The sequence below is a fragment of the Oryza glaberrima genome, chromosome 6, assembly GCF_000147395.1.
Source record: "Oryza glaberrima chromosome 6, OglaRS2, whole genome shotgun sequence".
Classification (NCBI taxonomy): Eukaryota; Viridiplantae; Streptophyta; class Magnoliopsida; order Poales; family Poaceae; genus Oryza; species Oryza glaberrima.
The window spans coordinates 9,880,315-9,902,969 of NC_068331.1; the positions used below are offsets into that span (position 1 = coordinate 9,880,315).

The window sequence follows — 22,655 nt, forward strand, 5'->3', positions numbered from 1 at the left end:
GCGCACGCTTCCCGAGCTATTAAACGGTACGTTTTTTACAAAAATTTTCTATAGGAAAATTACTTTAAAAAATCATATTAATCTATTTTTGAAGTTTAAAATAGTTAATACTCAATTAATCATGCGCTAATGGCTCATATCGTTTTACATATCTTCCCAATCTTCTCCTCTACATATCTTCCCAATCTTCTCCTCACTCACAAATAAAAAACCAAAACATGAAGTTAGTATACCTCAACTAATTAGGTTCCTGATAATGAAACCCATCCATCCAGATTTAAGTTTTAAAATTAGCACGGGTGCTTGTATTTACGAGTAGCTATTCTACCAACCAAGTTGTAGACTTGATACAGTCGAGTTCTAGACTTCGCATATCTTAAGATATGTCAGATTAGTCTTCGAAAGTACTTATAGAGGTAGGGTGTCTTAGACATATATCCGTCTAGTCTTTGAAAATGTTTATAGGGATGAAGTGTGTATATGTGTACATTCATAAGAGTGAGAGTACGCGTGTTTATATCAGCTGCGACTGTACTATATTTTAAAAAAACTAATGTATCCTCATCTAACGAACTAAACCTACCAGAGAGGGGAAGAGGAATGGTAGGAACACTAAAAACCGAAAACTTTTAGCGGAATTAAAAGTTACCTTCGAAGCTGATGGAGATCGGTCTGACCGGCTTGATTGCCCTAGTTTGACCGCGCCTTGTTGCCAATCTAACCGGTCTAGATCGAGGTCTGACCGCCCTTCGCGCCATCGACGCTTGTTGCCGCCATATAACTGCCGGTGTGACCGAGCAGTTGCCTCTGGTCTGATTGCTGGTGATCTGTTGGTGTGATCGCTGCATCTGAGCAAAACACAAATTAAAAGATGTCTTGAAAGTACGTAGATTGAATTTTATTGCTTATATTCGTGTTACAAAGTACAACAACAACACTTCTCTCACAAAATTCGACTAAACTCGAAACCTTAACTTTTCTCTAAATTAAACTCTCCCAAAATCGATACAAGGATATCTCAACTCCCTCTCTATTTTTACCCAAGGCAAGCAGCCTAAAGTCACAAATCTAATTTGTACAAGAAGTTCTAATTCACTAGAAAACCTTCCCGTACAAGAAACAAACTTATCTCATCATAATTCGAATTTCAATCCTCCCAAATTTAGACTCCTTCAAAGTTTGACTCCGCTTTTCATACGCACACAATCTCCCATTGAAACGGTCAATTAGGCCTAGAGGGGGGGGGGGGTGAATGGGCTAATTTAAAAACTTAAGTAAATGCAAAAGCAGGGTTTTTCAGAAATTCTGAAAATGCTTTACGAAAATTCTAAAAATCACAGAATATGCACAAGTGAAAGTAAATTCTAGATCTAGCTACATACAACAATGAAATACAAGCACAAATAACAACTAGACTTATAACGGTACAAACAAGCAAAGCTAGAGGAGGGAGAGAGGTATATCACCGAGGTTGTTGCAATAAGAGTTGTTCCCGAAGTTTGAATCCTTAAGGGGATTATACTTTCCGTTGAGGAGCTCACAACGAGCCGGGTCTTTGCTAACCCTTTTCTCAAGGGGTTGCCCAAAGCACTCCTCCTTCCACTAGTGGTATCTAGGGGTGAAAACGATTGGAAACGATCGAAATCGTTAGCATCTCTTCGGAAACGATGCTCGATCGGCTGGTTAGTCCTCGCATATACTCAAACAAAAAATGTTAGTCCTCTCTAATCATATTGTTATTAATCATTAAAATCATTAGGGGCCTAGATGCACTTTCACCCATTTTATGCGACAAAGAATCATCATAAAACAATGTGCATTGTTCTTTAGACTAAGCATCCCGTATGATATTCTGATTGTCCAGACATCATCTTCTCCCAAGTTGACTCTCGATCCATCACCGACAACGCTCTCCTGAGGCATCAAGACACACTTACACAGGAATCAAAACAAGAAACCATATCCGAGCACAAGTTCTTTCCTAACTTGACTCGACATTAGCAAACAACAATATTACACACATATAGAAATAATCTAGAAGTCATAATTATCAGATAAACACGAGTATCCAAATAAACAACTCAAAACCGACCCTAATCAGGATCCAGCCGGTCTGCCCGCACATATCACACCGGTCTGGCCGACCTTATTGGTACAGTCTGATTGACTTCACACAAAAAAACACTTCACCAATAATCACCAAATACTAAATTAATTATCTATCATGCCAATTGTTCATCACAAATTAATAATAAAAACACACTTTGATTTCACACAATTAGTTAACTGACAGTCATATCGATATATAGCCAAATATCGGCAATAATTGTACAAGCTCCCTACATCTATTCTCTTAGGTTCTCCTAGATCGATCACACTGGTCTACTCCTTTCATCCCATAAAATACAAATGTTATCCCAAATGTGAGACACCATAATACTGCAAATCTGGAGAGGCGTGATTAATAATTTCTCATCAGCCATAGGGGTAATAATAATCCAAGGCTGTGTTTAGTTCCACGTAAAAATTGAAAGTTTGAAGAAATTGGAACGATGTGACGAAAAAGTTGGAAGTTTGTGTGTGTAAAAAAGTTAAATGTGACGAAAAAGTTGAAAGTTTGAAGAAAAAAATTTGACTAAACAGGGCCAAGTCATGGTGATGGTAAGTCAGCCCCTAAGCTTTCACTTTGACCTATTCTACTCTCACACTGACGTTGACATTGTATCACAGGGCACCACCCATCCCCTCTCCTTAATTTTTGTTTGACTATAGTAACCATATCAATCAAATAGGTGTGAAAGCTAACCTAGATTATTTCTGATCACACTGATCACATTCTCACTAGCTATTCTACACTTTCTACCTTCACATAGGACGACAAGTGTACCAACCTACTGATAAATTTTCAAGCCTCATTTTTCTTATAAGTTATGGCCAAAATTAAAATTTTAAAAATTAGTTTTAAATTATTTTGATGTTGTTTCATCACCTTTTTCTAGCTTTAGCTAAAATGATATAATGATAGAGAAAAATAAAAGTCATAACCTAAAAATAATTTTTAGCTCGTTTTTTATAGCTTATTAGCCGCAGACTATTCAACTCGACCCTCCGTGTTTTCTCATATAAGCCCATACCATGGGAAACTACAACTCTACAAGTTCTCATATTTTATTTTCTTATTTTTCACAAGTACGTTTTTGAAACTGTAAAACGACGTGTGTTTCTAAAGTTTTCTATAGAAAAATTAATTTAAAACATCATATAAATTTATTTTAATTTTTTTAACTAATAATACCTTTGTCCTAGAAAGACTACAGTTTTGCACTATTCATATCCAACGTTTGACCGTCCGTTTTATTTGAAAGTTTTTTATAATTAGTATTTTTATTGATATTAAATGATTATTTTTTTTAATAAATTTTCAAACAAGACGGACGTGGTTAGTATTTTTATTGTTATTAGATGATAAATTATGAATAATACTTTATGTGTGACTATTTTTTTAAATTTTTTTTTATAAATTTTCAAATAAGACAGACAGACAAACGTTAGACACCAAAATTCATAACTACAGTCAAAATGGGACGGAGGTAGTAATTAATTAACCTTGTGCTAATAAACCTCTTTTTGCAGAAGAAATGAGAAGTTCGAACACAACCCGCACACCCAAACCAAGGGGGTGTTTAGATTGAGGGGTGTAAAGTTTTGGCGTGTCACATCGGATATTATATATGATGTTGCATAGGGTGTTCGGACACTAATGAAAAAAATCTAATTACATAATCTGTCAGTAAACCGTGAGACGGACTTATTAAGCCTAATTAATCCGTCATTAGCACATGTTTACTGTAGTACCACATTGTCAAATCATGTAGCAATTAGGCTTAAAAAATTCGTCTCGCAAATTAGTAACAATCTATACAATTAGCTATTTTTTAACCTATATTTAATATATCATATAGATGTCCAAACGTTCGACACGACGGGATCTAAAATTTTCGGGTGGGCTCATCGAAAGCAAACAAAACGAACCCCCGCACACGACCGGTCACACGCTGATCTTTTCTCCAAACCCAAAAAAGAAAAGAAAATCAGAAAAAGTCCCGCCACTACCTCTACTACTGCCGGCCCTACCCCCACAGATTCCAGGCGCCAGCTAAGCACACACCGACGTGCACCCCTCCCCTCCCGCATGCGTTTCCACTCTGTCTCCGCTCCACACCCGAGCCCGGTCAAACCCAACCCCGCCGCGCCGTCACTCCGCACCCGACTCACTGGCCCCCACCACCCACCACCGCCGCTGCCCTGTGGGCCCCGCCCCCACCCGCCGACGCGTGGGCCCCCACACGCCGCCGGCCGCGGCGGGTCACATGCGCGTCGTCCAAACTCCGAGGCGCGCACGAAAAAGAGAGAGACAAAAAAAAAGAAAAGAGAAATTCTTTTTAGGCGCTCTAGGTATAAAAATCTACTCCTACTCATCAACTACTTTTCCACTTCGATTCCTCTCCCCTTCCCCCTCCTCTTCCTCCCTCTCCTCTCCTCTCCGCCGCTGCCGCTGCTACTGCGTGCTCCTCTCATCCCCGTCTCTTCCCCCTCCGCGCGCGCCGCCCACTCGCTGGGAGGAGGAGGAAGAGGAGACCTTCCCCGGAATTCGTGCTCGCCGGATCGGGCTCGCCGCAATCCATGTCGGTGAGTGGTGCTGTTGATGTGTTACTTTTTTCTACTGATTTTAGAGTTGGTGATTGGTTGCGCTGTCTAGATCGAGCTGACCCGCCTGCGTGTTGGATTGTATTGATTAGAGGAAGGGAGGCTGATTAGCACGAGGTGTGGGGAAAAATTAGTTGTAAAAAAAATTGGAGGGGTTAATAGATGGGCGTTTGTTAAGTGACGTAAGGCGAAAGTGATGTTATGCTGTTCTGGGTTAGTAAGGTTCTTGGCAATCAGTTTTGGTCAAATCTTACTGGTTCATAGGTGTTTTGGTCGAATTTCAGCTTCAGATGAAGTTTGTCCCTCGTTTCCAGGATTGTTGGCGGTCAGTTCTTCATCGTTAGGCTTTTAATTGGTTGAACAGGAAATTGGGGTCATGGTAGAATGCGAAGTTTCTGAAAACATAAGTAGAGAACAAAAGTAGGAGAATTTTGTCAATTAGGTACGATGGAAGGTCACCGTCAGCTTGTTCAACTACTGTTAGGTTCAAACTTTGATCGTGCTTGAGATTTCTTTGCTAAAATAAGGGGATATGTGGCAAAGGGAGAATAAACCATGATATGATTTTTGTTACTGACTATAGTGGCTGTAAATGAGAACTTGTGGAATCACAGAAAGTTCCAAAAAACAATGCAGAAATTGTATCCTTTTTTGTGCTTTGCCTAGTCCATTTTCTGACTTCTGAGATGAGGTCCCCGCATCACATAGAACTGCAATTGCAATTCAATGCATTCATGCAACAAACAGACAGACTACTGTCCTATAACATGAGTTATGACTTACGAGTAGCCTTGCATATTGTACATGCATAAGCCAAAGCTGCTTGTTTATTGTAAACCAGATGCTCTGTACCATAAAAACCATAATCCATTAAGTTTTCTTGTTTACTTTGTTGAACATTATACTAGATACCTATGGTGTTGACTGTTACATAACATTCTGTTCACCATTTGGCAATTTTCCCCCCTTAGTGACATTCATTCTTTTGAGATTTCAGTCATGCCTTCCACATGACAAAATGTTCCATTCAACTATGATGTTTGGAATTGGGAAACGGTACACATACTTAATGTTTCTTTTACTAATTCTGATTGAAAGAATGCAACACATCTTTTAATCCACATGTACATACATCAATCAATGCTTTGGAGAGAGTGCATCATGGATCAATCATATTGATGGTTTATTAGTAAACATTTTACAGCAATTATTTGTGCACATGGCCCTCATACAATTTTTGTTGGGCATTCAACCCTTGTTTTGAGGTGTTAAATAAATTATTTTTTATTATGTTGTCAAATTGCCTGACCTTTGTATTGGTGGTTGGGCATCTAGCTGTGCACTGTCAATAACTCCTGGCGGTGCTCCTCTTTTTCCTGGCTGTTGAACTTCCAATCTGACCATTCATTATGTTCATATCTTGTACACATGTGGTGAGATGTCAATTGCTGTCCATTGTATGTTACTATATTTTACTTAGCATTGTTCAACTGTAATAGACAGTGATATATCATACATGTCAAATGAAACCAACACAGACAAAGCATATGCTGTGTTGTCATCTTCTTATTTCTTGTACTGTTCTGTTCTGTCTTGAAGGTTAGCTGTGTTAGTCATGGCCCACTATGGATTCTCAAAAGGCATCCTTTATGTTCATTAGTTTCATCTTTTTCTATTTTCCAATTTTATTAGATGGCTATACTCGACTTTGTTCACACATAATCTCTAATTATCAATCGTCTGGTCATGCTTGGCAGGCCTCAATCAAATGCCAGCCCACCCACGGGAAATGGGCCAGGATTGAGGCCTGCTGAACAAGGTGTAGAGGTAGATACACCCTTTAATGTGGATCATGGTTCCTTTCTAGGAGGAAGCAGGTCGTCCCTTGCCCAAGTTTGGTGAATGGGATGTCAACGACCCAGCTTCCGCTGATGGATTCACAGTGATATTCAACAAAGCCAGAGATGAGAAAAAGGGTGGGAATGGGCAAGATACTGATTCACCCTGCAAAGAAACTAGGACTGAGAGGGTGGAATCATATGCCCCCAAGACAAACTCGGTATGTCTATTACATTACTCACGCTTATTATAATATCAGAATTTCAATTTCTCCCTGATTAATATAACGATATTCCTTTTCTCTTGAACTACATAACCAGATAGATGTCATTAATCTCTTTGTTTTCATGTGCAGAAGAAATGGTTTTGCTGCGTGACATCCAGTCCTACACAATCTTGATGAAAACGAGTTCCATGGGTTGCAAAATTACTATCCTTTAATTTTGCTATATACATACTATCCATAAGACCTTGTAGAGATGCCCAGACTCTACTGCGGTGCTAGATTGGGCATCTCTTAAAACTTTGAGGTGTGTGTATGTATGTGTGAGGGTTATCAGATGCACATTCGGATAAATGAACTTCTGATTGTAATTCTAGCCTTCCGTCCTGTGACATTCTGTGATGTAGTCGTTATTCAGTGATATAATGAATCTCACCTATTGATATAACTGCACACTGTTTCTCTTGCTTTCCGAGGAAACAAACACTGTTTTACCAAAGTTGGCTGTGCTCCAAAAGAGGATTAAATTCCATATGATTCTCATATTGCAATTGCAATTTTGATTCTCTCACCTACTAATATGCGATTTTGGAATTTTCCTCACGTGCCAAATTTGCATATTGCAATTTTGATAAAGGATACAAGCACAGTATAGCTCAATCTCCTTGGCGATGGAAGTTTTCTTAATATTGTAGGCACCACATTTCTAGCTGATAATGCAACTATCGTGGAGATCATAAAGAGGAGGAATTTTGTGGAAGAAGGACCTGGAGGTTGGGAGTCTTCGGCCTCTACTCAGTCAAATACAAGAAAATATTCCTCAAAACTTAATGCATGTGACGTAGATTCAAAAAGAGGTGAATCAACTAGCTGATAAGGTAGCAAAGGATGTGAGATCGCGACAGCTAAATCCTTCAGGTTTATGATTGTCAAAATATCTTGAGTCTTGCTCATCCTAGAAACCTTTGTTATGTTAGAGATTTGAAGAACCATTTCAGAGCAACGAATTGTATTACAACTTTACAAGTCATGTGCTCTGTTTCTGAAATGGAAATAAAACTGATGAGTTCTAAAAAAAAAAAGATCCATACATTCATGCCTGTACACGGACAGCAAATCTACATGTCAGAGTGGATATCGCCAAATTGGTTTCAGAATTTCATCATTGTGCTCATGCCCAATATTTTTTAATTTTCGGTGAGGAACAGATGAGCATCTTTCGTGCTAGCTGCAGACTCGGGTGCACTAGGAATTTCACTGGTTTATTTCACACGATTTATTTCAGTTCCACTGAAATTTGTTTGGAATTCATTTGGTTCGAGAAGAGGCGTGAGATACGAGACTTTGGGAGAGGGAAAGGGCAGTTCAATACCTGATACTTTTGCTCACTTGGAGCTTGACCGGAGAGAGGGGAGGGAGAGTAGTGAGGGGGGAGCAGTCGATGGCGGCGGAGACGGTGGTGAGCATGGCGATGTCGGTGCTGGGCAGCGCCGTCGGGAAGGCCGCCTCCGCCGCCGCCGACGAGGCCACCCTCCTGCTCGGCATCCAGAAGGAGATCTGGTATGTGTGCGCACGCTTCTGTAACTCCATACCACATCGGTGACTCTCCATGGCCCCTCCGCGGCGGCGTGTCGGCGACCTCGGCTTCCATGGCCGCCGCCGCCGCCGCCTCACAGCCCTGCTTCGCCGCAATTTCTTTTTTGGTCTTTTGGTGATTCCAACGGATTCAGGATCAAAAATGAAACAATCCGGAGAGCCTATTCACGCTTCGCATTTCACTACCCCAAACTTGTGGATTGTGACCATGCAAACCAAAATTCCTTCAGTTTCATACTTTCATATGCTCAAATTTCCGTTGTTTTCATAGAAACAAGGTTATTTATCCCACTTACATCTTGCAAAAACCAAAGTACAGTTACTCTTATCGATTTTCATCTATACACATGCTAGACGAATGCATTGTAGTCCAATTCAAATTTCTGATATATTAGTTACTAACCAAGATGCTCCCATGCCATGAGCGCAAGTTCCATTGACAAGGAAAAACACTTTTTTATGATTTGAGCAAGTTCCACGCTGGCGTCCTCGTTGGCACACCACGTAAGCTAAAGTGGCAAAAAAAAAGAATTTTTCTCTCTACAGTGAGTCAGTGACAAAAACTTAAGTGCAAAATTAAAATGGGTATTTGGATAATCGCCAAATCTAAAAGTGGCAAATAGTTAAATTCCCCTTTTATATTTCTCTCTTCAGTGGCAAAAACTTAAGTGCAAAACTAAAATGGGTATTTGGATAATCGCCAAATCTAACAGTGGCAAAAAGTTAAATTCCCCTTTTATATTAGTCCTTGAGGAGCTACGGCAATGTTTGCTAGCACCGGACAAGATCATCCAATAAAAACTTAGAGATTATACATAACAGTGTCACTGTTACTAGCAAAATTTTCCATCCTATTGCATGGTTAGTACATTTTTTTTTGTGAGAAATATATGGTCAATGCCATTTGCAATATACCTCCAGGCTCTAGTCAATATAAGACTACATACATATGCGATCTACATTTTGTACTAGGTCTCTACCAAAAGAAGGGGTTTGTACCCTTCTGTTCTCTTAAATTAATGAGACGATTTGTAGGATCTTTCTTTTTCAAGGGATTGTGGGAGTTCTGACTCTCATGGCTAACGAGGCGCTCTGAATACTAGTAGTTTATTTCCATCCATCTATTTATTTATTTTAATAAATTTTATTGCTTTTGAATTTATATTTGTAGGTACATCAAGGACGAGCTGAAAACTATTCAGGCATTCTTAAGAGCTGCTGAAGTAACAAAGAAGAAAGATGACTTGCTAAAGGTATGGGCAGAGCAAGTACGAGATCTGTCATATAACATTGAAGATTGCCTAGACGAATTCAAGGTTCATGTTGAGAGCCAAAGCTTGGCAAAGCAACTAATGAAGCTTGGTGAACGCCATCGAATTGCTGTACAGATTCGCAACTTAAAATCAAGAATTGAAGAAGTGAGCAACAGGAATACACGCTACAGCTTAATCAAGCCCATTTCCTCTATAACCACAGAGGATGAGAGGGATTCCTACCTAGAAGATGCTCGCAATCGATCAGGTAGCAACACTGACGAGTCAGAACTTGTGGGCTTTGCCAAGACTAAAGATGAGTTGCTTAAACTGATAGATGTCAATACTAATGACGGTCCAGCTAAAGTGATATGTGTGGTTGGTATGGGTGGATTAGGCAAGACTACCCTTGCAAGGAAGGCATATGAAAACAAGGAACACATGAAGAACTTCTCGTGTTGTGCTTGGATCACTGTGTCTCAGTCATTTGACAGGAAAGAAATTCTGAAACAAATGATCAGGCAACTTCTGGGTGCTGATTCATTAGACAAACTCTTGAAAGAATTTAGTGAGAAGTTGCTCGTGCAAGTCCAGCATCTCGCTGATCACTTGGTTGAAGGGCTAAAGGAGAAAAGGTACTTTGTTGTCCTTGATGACCTATGGACCATAGATGCATGGAATTGGATTCATGATATTGCTTTTCCGAAGATTAACAACAGAGGTAGTCGCATAATAATAACAACGCGAGATGCTGGCTTAGCTGGAAGGTGTACCTCTGAATCACTTATTTACCACCTTGAACCGTTACATATAGATGATGCTATACACTTGCTACTAGCAAAGACAAACATAAGACTTGAAGACATGGAAAATGATGAGGACTTGGGCAGCATAGTTACAAAATTGGTAAAAAGGTGTGGTTATTTACCGCTGGCTATACTCACAATAGGAGGCATTCTTGCTACTAAGAAGATAATGGAGTGGGGAAAATTTTACAGAGAACTTCCTTCAGAGCTTGAGAGCAATCCAAGCCTAGAAGCCATGAGGAGGATGGTGACCCTAAGCTACAATCACTTACCATCTCATCTTAAACCATGCTTTCTTTACCTAAGTATTTTCCCTGAAGATTTTGAAATTCAAAGAGGGCGCCTGGTAGATAGATGGATAGCAGAGGGTTTTGTCAGAGCCACAGATGGGGTGAACATTGAGGATGTTGGAAATAGTCACTTTAATGAGCTTATCAACAGAAGTCTGATTCAGCCCTCAAAAGTTAGTACAGATGGAGTTGTTAAGAGATGTCGAATCCATGATATCATGTGTGATATCATAGTTTCAATTTCTAGAGAGGAAAATTTTGTGCTGTTGACTAGGGAGAAGATCACTGTTGTAGCGGAGGAGAGCATCCGCCATCTAGCATTTCATGGGAGCAAATGCTCAAAGATATGCTTGGAGTGGAACCATCTGCGCTCAGTAACTTTGTTTGGCGACAGACCTGTGGGGCGAACACCTGCACTTTGTTCACCACAATTTAGGATGCTGAGAGTGTTGGATCTGGAAGATGCAAAATTCAAATTCACACAAAATGATATCAGGAATATAGGGTTGTTGCGCCACATGAAATATTTGAATTTTGCAAGAGCCTCAACTATTTATAAACTTCCAAGGTCCATAGGAAAATTGCAGTGCTTGCAAATTTTGAACATGAGGGAGGCAAATATCTCAGCACTAACAACTGAGGTGACTAAACTCCAGAATCTCCGTAGCCTCCGATGCAGCAGGAGGTCTGGTTCTGGTTACTTTAGCATAATAGATAATCCCAAGGAATGCTTGATGATCACCATGTGCTTACCGATGGTTTTCTCAACTTCAATAAATTTCAGTGACCGTGTGAAGTTAATTCCTGAGATATGCATGTCATGTTCTACCCGTTGGTCTGATACAAAGGGTGTGAGGGTGCCAAGAGGAATTGACAACCTAAAAGAGTTACAGATTCTAGAAGTCATGGACATCAACAGAACTAGTAGGAAGGCGATTGAAGAGCTGGGGGAGCTAATTCAGTTAAGAAAATTAAGCGTGACAACAAAAGGCGCCACAAATAAGAAGTATCAGATATTTTGTGCAGCGATTGAGAAGCTCTCTTCTCTGCAATCTCTCCGTGTGGATGCTGAGGGATTCTCAGATACTGGAACACTTGAGTGGCTCAATTCGATTGCATGTCCTCCTCCATTCTTGAAGAGACTCAAGTTGAATGGATCTCTTGCAGATACACCAAACTGGTTTGGGAACCTTAAGCAGCTGGTGAAGATGTGCTTATCCAGATGTGGGCTAAAAGATGGTAAAACTATGGAGATACTTGGGGCACTGCCCAACCTTATGGTTCTTCGTCTTTATCGCAACGCATATGCTGACGAGAAAATGACATTCAGAAGGGGAACATTCCCAAATCTCAGGTGTCTTGATATTTACTTGCTGAAGCAACTTAGAGAGATAAGATTTGAGGAGGGCACCTCGCCAACGATGGAAAGTATAGAAATTTATGGTTGCAGGTTGGAATCAGGGATTATTGGTATCAAGCACCTTCCAAGACTTAAGATTATTTCGCTTGAATATGATGGTAAAGTCGCGAAGCTTGATGTGCTGCAAGAGGAAGTGAATACACACCCCAATCATACTGAATTGCAAATGGCAGAGGATCGAAGTCATCATGACCTAGGAGGTATATAAGGATCTAATATAGTATGTGAGCAATGAAAATCGCATATTGAGCTTGCCATTGACAGATCATGGTCCTGACCAGGCCTTGCATCTGATGGCGATGATGCCCATGACAATCCAGCGTTGCGCTATCAAACATCATGTTGACAACAAAGAGTTCAGTCTTGCACTTGAGAACCTACCCTGTTATTATGTAACGACACGTTTATATGCATTTTGAGATGAAAAATAGACTTAAATAACCATATAATGCAAGACCCAAAGAGAAGAGAAATACAAATAGACTTATTTTCCAGCCATTTGAACACAGCCCACAATGAGGGATGAAAAATATACTTATTCTGTGGAGAAGTACAATGGGCTGTCGTGCCTTTGGGTCGGCCCGAGTCGTATTAGCCGTGCCTGGGCCGTGTGTGCAGCATGTTGGTCGGGCCGTGCCGGCCCGACTAACCTTGGCCCAGGTACGACTGGGCTTGGGCCGTGCCATGCCGGGCAGCCCATTTGGCTAACTATACTACACTATATGGTACTCCCTCCGTTTCATATTATAAATCATTTGTCTTTTTTCATAGTCAAATTTATTTAAATTTGATCAAGTTTATAACAAAATATAGTAATATTTTCAACACAAAACAAATATTGCATCAAAATATATTCAATGTTAAATCTAATGAAACTAATTTGGTGTCGTGAATGTTGCTAATTTTTTCTATAAATTTGGTTAAACATAAATAATTTTGACTATAAAAAAGTCAAATGACTTGTAATATGAAATGGAAGGAGTAGTAGCTACTCGTCTGTTAAAAAAAAAAGTTTCCTCCTAACATAAGAGCAAATTGGCTCGACACAATTCACCTGCTATTTATCTGTCTTTCGCCTTGTAACGTAGTGGTGCAGGACTGCAGGTGCAGCATGCGTACACAATTGATCTGTTTTTACTTCTTGCAATGAGATAAGATGGAGAACGTTGTGTCAGTCACTACATCTTAAACTGCCTGATGCTCATCCAAAATGAGAAAGATGTTCCAAATTACACATTGTGCATTCCGATATGAATGATTTCTCACTCTATATATACTCTAGATGTTCAGATTTTTACTAAGAATTGAGGTGGTTAATTGAATGGAGATATTTTTCTAGTTCGGTGCTTTAGATATGTTTTGCTTTTGCCTAATGACTATTTTTTTTGTTTTATTAAGCTATGCTATACTACTTACGGTTATAACGGTTATAGATGAATATAGTTCTTGTTTATTATAGCTCTTCTGAAAAGTGCAGTGTACAACTAGTTGTGTTATTGTTAACTGATAAAACATAGAAATGTTGATTTAATGAGCTACATTGATCTCTTCTTCGTTGATATGAGAAGCTTGGTTTGAGTTGTTTTTATATTCTAATAAATATTTGTTACTGGAATCGCTCCATTTTCGTATTTGAAAATATTTGATTATGTTTTTTATGTGGGGTTTCTGATTCCAATTAAAAAAATGAAAATAAAAATGGTATGATGGTTTCCGTTCGTTTTCGAGCCGTTTCATCCCTAATTGCACATGCATGCGCGGAACAATGGATCTCACTAATCAAGTCGCACGCAGTTCTTTATATCTTGTTGATTATGGCTTGTGAAGCATAGATTCACCGAATTAATTGGGATGCTAAATTAGTCACATGCATAACCAAGCTTGCATATGACGTTATGTAGATAGAGATGGCGAATATAATGCGCTGGAAAGTCCAAAGTGAGGATGCAAAACATCTTATAGTGGGTAGTGGAGCCATGCAAGGAGCTGGTCTAAAGCGCACCTAAACCTTAATGTGGACTGCCATTATAGTTAAAGTTAGGGGGAATATGATTCTCTTCATGTGCACCTAAACCGTAATATGCAGTGAAACGAACGCTATGATATGATGATAAGCTTAATTCCTCTCTCTGCTCAGACTGTTCAGTGCAAAAGCTACCAACGAGCTTGTCTCCTTGTGCGGTCGTGAGCTTGCTTGTGCTAAGCTTGAAGGGAGAGTCGAACGAATCCATGGCGGAGACGGTGCTGAGCATGGCGAGGTCGCTGGTGGGCAGTGCCATCAGCAAGGCCGCCTCTGCCGCTGCCAATGAGACGAGCCTCCTGCTCGGCGTCGAGAAGGACATCTGGTACGTACTGCACTGCGCTCTCGTTTATCCTAGCTCGGTTGTATCGACTTCCAGCTTAATCTTTTTAATAATGAATAAAAACCCGGACTTGTTATCCATAAGTGGATATACACAGTCAAAACACGCGACAAGTTCTTAGGCTCTTAATTAATCTCGAAATTGAGGAACACCATGAAACACTAAAAGAGAGCTCGAAGACTAGGAAAGAGAACTAGAAGACTAAGCTTTGAAAGTCTTCTAAATCCAAGCATCTCGACATTGATCATCCTTGTGCAACATCAACCCTTCCTATTGCTTCACCAGAATCGGCGTCCCTTGTGGAGATCTCTGTTGTAACGTCAAGGGGAAAATCGGAGAAGCAGAACTAGTCCGCGCTGCCTTCGCTACGCCATCTCCGCCTTAGAGGATCTCATCCACGAAACATCCACCATCCAAACGGGAACTGTTTTAAACACTCGTGGACGTTCACCCGTTCATCTAAATGGTTATGAAAAATTGTCAAAAAAAAACATAATAGGTTAATATGTAATATATCATCTTACAAACATGCAAGTTTAAATTTGATTTCTACAAGTTGTAACAAAAATAACAAATTTGACTGTGAATATACGTAAACTAGTTAAAGTTTAATTTGTTATTTTTGTTACAACTTGTAGAAGTCGAATTTAAATATATATTACATATTAACCTATCTTATAATTTTATTTAGGTGGCATGCAAGAAACGGGTGGACATCCACAAAGAGATTAGTATCATCTCCCCATCCAAACCCCTTGTTGCACCATCTGTCGAATCTGTCGAATCCGGCTGTGGATCCCCCCCCCCCCCCCCCCCCCCCAACACACACACACACCCAACGACGTCACAAGCGCCTCCGAACAACGCCAACTGATAACTTGGCAGCTCCTACGTGCCGACGTCGCCGTACTTGCCGGCGCTCCTAGCGCACGCATCGTCGAACCACACCGTCACCGACCAACTACCCACCGCCGCCGACTTCTGCCTCATCTGCCATCGTCGCCCTAGTCCAAGTTATCATCGTGGCAATTACCGAGGCTCCTAACTGTCCCACCGAGGCAAAGTTCTAACTGAATCAGACAGCCACCACCGACACTTCTGCTTCATCTGCCATCGCCGTACTAGTTCAAGTTGTCGCTGTGGCAATCATTGGCCCTCCTAGCGTGCCACCCAACCGGACAACCACGACATCCCCCATCACTGTTGTTATTGCCGCCCTGACCCCTATCGTCGTCGCTCGTAGGGCGTCGTCGAGCCGACCAGCCACTGTCGTGCAGATGAACGCCTGAGAGATCTGCTTATCTCCAGTGCAGGTTCAAGATGCTGATGAGATCAGGCGTGCCAGTTAGTTTGATCTTGCAACTAACAAGATATATAAACAGCAGATAAAACAGCCGATCGACTAACAAGCCGATTGAGTAATTCCAGCCGATAGCCGATATTAGCCGATGCCGATTCCAGCCGATGTCGATAGGGTTTTGAACTATAGGCTATATGTTCAATGTAGGCAATGATATAAAGACAATTGGTTGATGATAATAAAATATAAAAATATAATCCAATAGAAACCAATCGGCTAATAATAAGTATTGATCCGATGGTTAAAGCATACATCGGCTAAAAGTCCGATGTCATAAAATCCAATCGATTTAGATAAACAGTGAAACCTTTATTGCAGTCGGCTAAATCCAACTTGTATGTAATCTTCGTAAGCCGATGAACGTCCAGATAACTTATCAGCTAGCACCTCGATAAAACACTAGCATGAACCTATCGGCTTAACAAGATTTATATTATCAACAACAATCTAGTAGGTCGGACCTAACCGATGCAGCACGAGATTAGATATGATAATCTAATACTCGATGAGCCGATAGATCTGTCTAATGTGATGGATATAACAAATCTATTTATAACAACATTGCGATTGTAGAGATATGTCGGCTAAGACAGAATATCAGACCTAACTAAACCGATGTGTCTCTAAACACAATGCAATTAATTAGAGATAGAATTAAGATATCAGGTAGACAAATATATCAACCAAACTAGAGCGATTCAAGAGATTAGAGCAATGCAGCCTTGAACAACACCAATGTAGCTGATGGATTCACCAGGGCCGATGGAACATAGGACTTACCCCTTCGCTGAAAATCGGGCTGAATCAATGCAGCCCCGCATCAGGTGCCAAATTCCGCCAGTTGATAAGTAAAACCTTAGAAAAGAGGATGACGATGCGCCGAGAGTAGTATTGATCAAGAGATAAATTGCAATGACCCGATGCGCCGAGAGTAGTATTGATCGAGAGATAAATTGTAATGACCCCGGATGTATATATTTGTACCCATGGGTAGATATTAGTTCTTGTAGGACAAGAAAGAAACTTTCCTAAAGATAAAAGGAAAACATAAAGTCCTTATCGGATACTAAACACACTTTCCTAAAGATAAGAGGAAACTAAACCCTGCCTAATTAATAGATAAACTGCTATGTCGTATCCTCCTTGAACTCGGACTCTTTTAGATAAGCTTCCTTTAACTAATCTTTACCCGAATCCATCAAGAATACAATGTTGGCGATTGATAGTTTCCATCGGTCATTTCTAGGACTTTGAAGCCAATACTGACTCTAAGCCGATGATTACTTCGGGCTTACGAAATTTTGTCGTTAACATGTTGTGACCACCATCACCGGCCAACCACCCTGATCATTGTTGTCGACTCAGCATTCGCTAGGCTGAGCAGTCCACATGCCGCCATCTCCATGGCACCATCGTTGCCGCCCCTTTCTCCTAGAGCCACCGCAGCGCTCTTCGACACACCTACTGCATCGTCGAGTAGTCGTGCTACCACCTCCTCCATCGACCATAGCTGCCTCTTCTGCTGCACCGGATCCACCCACACCAACCACCAGATACAATCAAGCCCTCATTCCCGGATCCCATATCCATCCATTCCACTACTGTGTTGCCCAGTCCAAGGAATGGAGCGAAGGAGGAAGCCCCGCCGTTGCCCTCCCGGCGGCCACACGCACTCCAGTGCCTTGCTCCGACGGCAGCGAGGTTGGAAAATGGGTGGCAGCGGCTAGGGTTTATTTGGGGAGAAGGAAAGAAGGAAAAGGAGAGGGGGGGGGGGGGGAGTCCACTTCCAGCTTAATTAGCCTAGATCTTATTGACAAATCAGTTGCTGGGTGCACAAACATGTTATTCTTTTTGCATGACCAATCTTGAACACTTAGGTATGTTAGTTGAGTGGACACTGGTCTATCTGAAACATCTCTTCACATGGAGGCTGCAAATGAGTTTTCTTTTTGAGAGACCAAAGTTTCGTTGTATGTGATAAAGCCTTGGTAAGAAATGCTACCACAAACGAACTAATAACTCCAAACGTAAAGTGGAGGAACCCGTATGGGTGACTCGAGTGGCGACAAACTCTAGCACCTCCACCTCCTTGGACGGGCTGCGGCGGTGCTTTCGGCATCCCAGTCTCCTTGGAGGCATCATCTAGAATTACGGTCTTGTTATTGCTTAGCTTGCCTTAGGGCACCTCCCGTGTTTAGTTCAACTAAAACTTCCATGAAAGCCGAACAAAAGTTCTGTTTGACCACCGCAGTGTAAAAATCGATTGTGGGACCCATGCGAAGAAAATCACAATCTCAGCTGCCTCTACTCTCCTCCTGGACCTGATAGCCGTGCACAGTGGCGGATCCAGGATTTATGCGATGAGTATTCGGAATTCTAAAATAGCAGATATATCGATACCGATTGACACATATTGACTGTACGATACATCATTTTGATGCATAATCTTTACTACGAATTGTGCGCATATATAATAAAATATATAAAACATTTATAATTTCCTATAATCAGCATCAAACAATTTTCTACTGATATAATCATCTAAGTATGAGTGAAGAGTACCAAAGAATTCGGAATTTTTGGAGATTGTATAGCATAGGTCGACAACTTTATGTAGCAAAGATATTCTGATTTATTGCTAATGAAGGAAAACACTCATAAACCACGAAGAAACTAGTAGCTAGCAAAGGAATATAACTTATTTCGGTAGGACAATTGATATCAATTAGACAACAACATGTAGAGAAAAACAACTGAGTGGGCAATGTATAGATGTATATACAATTTGCAAAGGTAACTATTCCCCCCGTTTCATAATATAAGACTTTCTAGCATTGTCCACATATAGATGTTAACGAATCTAGACACAAAATCTTACATTATGAAATAGAGGAGGTAGGTATTAAAGTAATTGCTTATTAATTGCCACAACCAAAATGTAAACAAGAAAATCAAATTAGCATGAATATATTACAAAAGAAAGGGAGGGACTAGGAAGACTATTGATCTTGTTGGGCAGAGAAAAGCTAGAAAAGGGTGGAATTGAATTGTTAGGGTATAAATATCACAAATCTAGATAGTCTATGGTGGTACATATATATTATTGTCAATATATATTAGGTTTGTGTCCAAAATTCATGGGTATTCAGCTGAATACCCATGAATTATGTGGGTCCGCCCCTGGCCGTGCACAACAAATATTTTTTTAACTGGTTGTGTTCGGCTTCTCTTTAAAGATCGTTTTTTCCTCTGACACTTACCAGCTGGCTTTCACAGTGTGGTCAGTTCTTTTTTTACGCAAAGTTTGATTTTAGCCAGACATGGGAGGATCTGTTAAGCAGGCTTGGAAATTTCGGACCCCTCCAATACAATATTATTTTGGCCGAAATTTTCTAATTTTTCATGAATTTTGGTAATATTTGTTCAAATTTAACTATATTTTGTTCGAAATTTCGGTCTATCAGTGACCTCCGATCAAATTGGTTAAACCGAGAAAATAAACCATGCTCTTAAGAGAGTTTGGTATGGTTCAATATCAAAACTTATAGTCTTGCAATTTTTTCTACCCTTTATCTTTTTTCCTGACTGTTTAGTATGGATCGTTTAAAAAAAAGAAAGCCCATTGGTGACCAAGGGCTTGTTTGATTCAAGACCATCCCTAGCCTTACCAACTTTGGCAATGGCAAAAATTGGTTGTTGCCAAAAATATTGGCACAAATTGGCTAAGCCTATGATTGGTTTCTACCAAAGTTGCATTTTGGCATTCAATCAAGCCAAATAATTTGGCAATAACATTTTCTTATCTATGGATATAACATATGGCAAATATTTTGGCATTACCATTTTCTTTTTGCCAAACATGTTATTCCTTTTGAATGACCAATCTTGACACCTTATGTATGGTAGTAGTGGAATCGACACTATTCTATGTAAAACATCTCTTTACATAGAGGCCGCTAATAATTTTTCTTTGAGATAACCAAATTTTCCTTACAAGTTAAGCAACAAAGCCCATTGGTAAGATATGCTACGACAAATGAACTAATAACTCCAAACGTAAAGCGGAGGATCCCGCGTTTCCCACGTGGGCAACTCGAGCGGTGACAAACCCTAGCACCTCCACCCCCTTGGGTGGGTTGTGGTGGCACTTTCGGCACCGCATTTTCCTTGGATGGATCATTTAGAAGGTCCTATTATTGCCTAGTCTGCCTTTACAGTTTAGGCAACACTCTTGGATGGTGGTGTCCTTCGCCCTGGTGATCTAGTAGCCCATGGATGTTTAGTTATTTGGACATGGTGTTGGATGGTGCGCTCGTGGGCCTGTTGTAGGTCTGGTGCCAACCAGTCATGCTTAGAAATAGCTGGATAGGTGCACGGTGCTAGTTCTTTACTTGGTGGTTTGTGCAGCGCTATCGACATGTGGTGGTGTGCTTTTTCTTTGTCCGGATAATAATCTCATAGGGCTAATACTCTTGTTATTTTGCTGCTATATTATTATGATAACTTGGTATGGTTCATTTTTTATTTTTGGAAAAACACCTAGTTGATCAAGGGCTTGTTTGGTTCAAGTGCATTCTTAATCTTACCTTTTTTTTTTTTTTTGCAATGGCAAGAATTGTTCATTGCAAAAAAAAAAAAAGAGAGATACAAATTGGCTAGACTTACGTTTTGTTTCTTACCAAAGTTGTACTTTGAGACCAAATATATGGCATAATTTTGGCATAACCTTTTTTTTTGCTTGGTTGAGCTTGGTACAAACCAAACAGACCCAAAATAGACTGTCATGAATCACGCCTACTAAATTCCTTTGAACCAAACTAGAATAACTTGCTCTTAAAAGATTTCTTGATTTCACTTGGTACCATTTACTAGTACAAACTTAAATTTAAATTTTAAAAACAAAATCATAATATTGTTATTATGGAAATTTTAGTCATTTTAGTACTTTTGTAATATATGAGTTGGGTTATACTTGAGATATCCTAAATTGCTTTAAGATGAACAATTGCTAGGTATATCAAAGATGAGCTAAAAGCGATGCAGGCATTCCTTAGAGCTGCTGAAGTTATGAAAAAGAAAGATGAACTATTAAAGGTTTGGGCAGAGCAAATATGTGACCTGTTGTATGACATTGAGGATTCCCTTGATGAATTTAAAGTCCATATTGAAAGCCAAAATCTGTTTCGTCAGATGGTGAAGCTCAGAGAACGCCACCGGATTGCTATCCGGATCCACAACCTTAAATCAAGAGTTGAAGAAGTGAGTAGTAGGAACACACGCTACAGTTTAGTCAAGCCTATTTCCTCTAGCACAGAGGATGACATGGACTCCTATGCAGAAGACATTCGTAATCTGTCAGCTCGCAATGTGGATGAAGCTGAGCTTGTTGGGTTTTCTGACTCCAAGAAAAGGTTGCTTGAAATGATCGATACCAATGCTAATGATGGTCCGGCCAAAGTAATCTGTGTTGTTGGGATGGGTGGTTTAGGCAAGACAGCTCTTTCAAGGAAGATCTTTGAAAGCGAAGAAGACATTAGGAAGAACTTCCCTTGCAATGCTTGGATTACTGTGTCACAATCATTTCACAGGATTGAGCTACTCAAAGATATGATACGCCAACTTCTAGGCCCAATTTCTCTGAATCTACTCTTGAAAGAATTGCAAGGGAAGGTGGTGGTGCAAGTACATCATCTTTCTGAGTACCTGCTAGAAGAGCTCAAGGAGAAGAGGTACTTTGTTGTTCTAGATGATCTATGGTTTTTACATGATTGGAATTGGATAAATGATATTGCATTTCCTAAGAACAATAAGATGGGCAGTCGAATAGTAATAACCACTCGGAGTGTTGATCTAGCAGAGAAGTGTGCCACAGCCTCACTGGTCTACCACCTTGATTTCTTGCAGATGAACGATGCCATAACATTGCTACTAAGAAAAACAAATAAAAAACATGAAGACATGGAATCAAATAAAAATATGCAAAATATGGTTGAACGAATTGTAAATAAGTGTGGTCGTCTACCATTAGCAATACTTACAATAGGAGCTGTGCTTGCAACTAAACATTTGTCAGAATGGGAGAAATTCTATGAACAGCTTCCTTCAGAACTAGAAATAAACCCAAGCCTGGAAGCTTTGAGGAGAATGGTGACCCTAGGTTACAACCACCTACCATCCCATCTGAAACCATGCTTTTTGTATCTAAGTATCTTTCCTGAGGATTTTAAAATCAAAAGGAATCGTCTGGTAGGTAGATGGATAGCAGAAGGGTTTGTTAGACCGCAGGTTGGGACGACGACTAAGGATGTCGGAGAAAGTTACTTTAATGAGCTAATCAGCCGAAGTATGATTCAACGATCAAGAGTGGGCATAGCAGGAAAAATTCAGAGTTGTCGAGTCCATGATATCATCCGTGATATCACAGTTTCAATCTCGAGACAGGAAAATTTTGTATTGTTACCAGTGGGAGATGGCTCTGATTTAGTTCAGGAAAACACTCGCCACATAGCATTCCATGGGAGTATGTCCTGCAAAACAGGATTGGATTGGAGCATTATTCGATCATTAGCTATTTTTGGTGACAGACCCAAGAGTCTAGCACATGCAGTTTGTCCAGATCAATTGAGGATGTTACGGGTCTTGGATCTTGAAGATGTGACATTCTTAATCACCCAAAAAGATTTCGACCGTATTGCATTGTTGTGCCACTTGAAATACTTGAGTATTGGATATTCGTCATGCACATATTCACTTCCCAGATCCATTGGTAAACTACAGGGCCTACAAACTTTGAACATG

At 40.3% G+C, this 22,655-nt stretch overlaps 2 protein-coding genes and 1 pseudogene across 3 annotated transcripts; all 3 read left to right on the forward strand.

The window, feature by feature from the left end:
* The first annotated feature begins 4,468 nt into the window (after positions 1-4,468).
* LOC127777678 (protein NOI4-like) lies at positions 4,469-7,217 on the forward strand. Of its 2 annotated transcripts, none has more exons than XM_052304288.1 (3): positions 4,469-4,689; positions 6,575-6,766; positions 6,905-7,217. In XM_052304288.1, exons 1-3 carry the CDS (start codon positions 4,684-4,686, stop codon positions 6,944-6,946), a joined length of 240 nt encoding a protein of 79 aa, XP_052160248.1. In that variant the 5' UTR covers positions 4,469-4,683; the 3' UTR covers positions 6,947-7,217. The 2 variants fall into 2 exon arrangements, with proteins under 2 accessions (XP_052160248.1, XP_052160247.1); XM_052304287.1 differs by having other exon boundaries at positions 4,471-4,689; positions 6,902-7,217.
* A 777-nt stretch (positions 7,218-7,994) lies between these two features.
* LOC127778085 (putative disease resistance RPP13-like protein 3) lies at positions 7,995-12,687 on the forward strand. The gene is made up of 2 exons (XM_052304737.1): positions 7,995-8,329; positions 9,537-12,687. Exons 1-2 carry the CDS (start codon positions 8,211-8,213, stop codon positions 12,340-12,342), a joined length of 2,925 nt encoding a protein of 974 aa, XP_052160697.1. The 5' UTR covers positions 7,995-8,210; the 3' UTR covers positions 12,343-12,687.
* A 1,558-nt stretch (positions 12,688-14,245) lies between these two features.
* LOC127775441 (disease resistance protein PIK6-NP-like) lies at positions 14,246-21,186 on the forward strand (annotated as a pseudogene).
* The last annotated feature ends 1,469 nt before the right edge of the window (positions 21,187-22,655 follow it).

Excerpts from the sequence above, each read along its gene's own strand:
- LOC127777678 (XM_052304287.1), top strand. Across the intron at positions 6,767-6,901 it reads ATGCCCCCAAGACAAACTCG|AAGAAATGGTTTTGCTGCGT; the intron begins GTATGTCTATTA and ends TTTCATGTGCAG.
- LOC127778085 (XM_052304737.1), top strand. The coding sequence starts at position 8,211 with ATGGCGGCGGAGACGGTGGTGAGCATGGCGATGTCGGTGCTGGGCAGC. Across the intron at positions 8,330-9,536 it reads GGCATCCAGAAGGAGATCTG|GTACATCAAGGACGAGCTGA; the intron begins GTATGTGTGCGC and ends TTATATTTGTAG.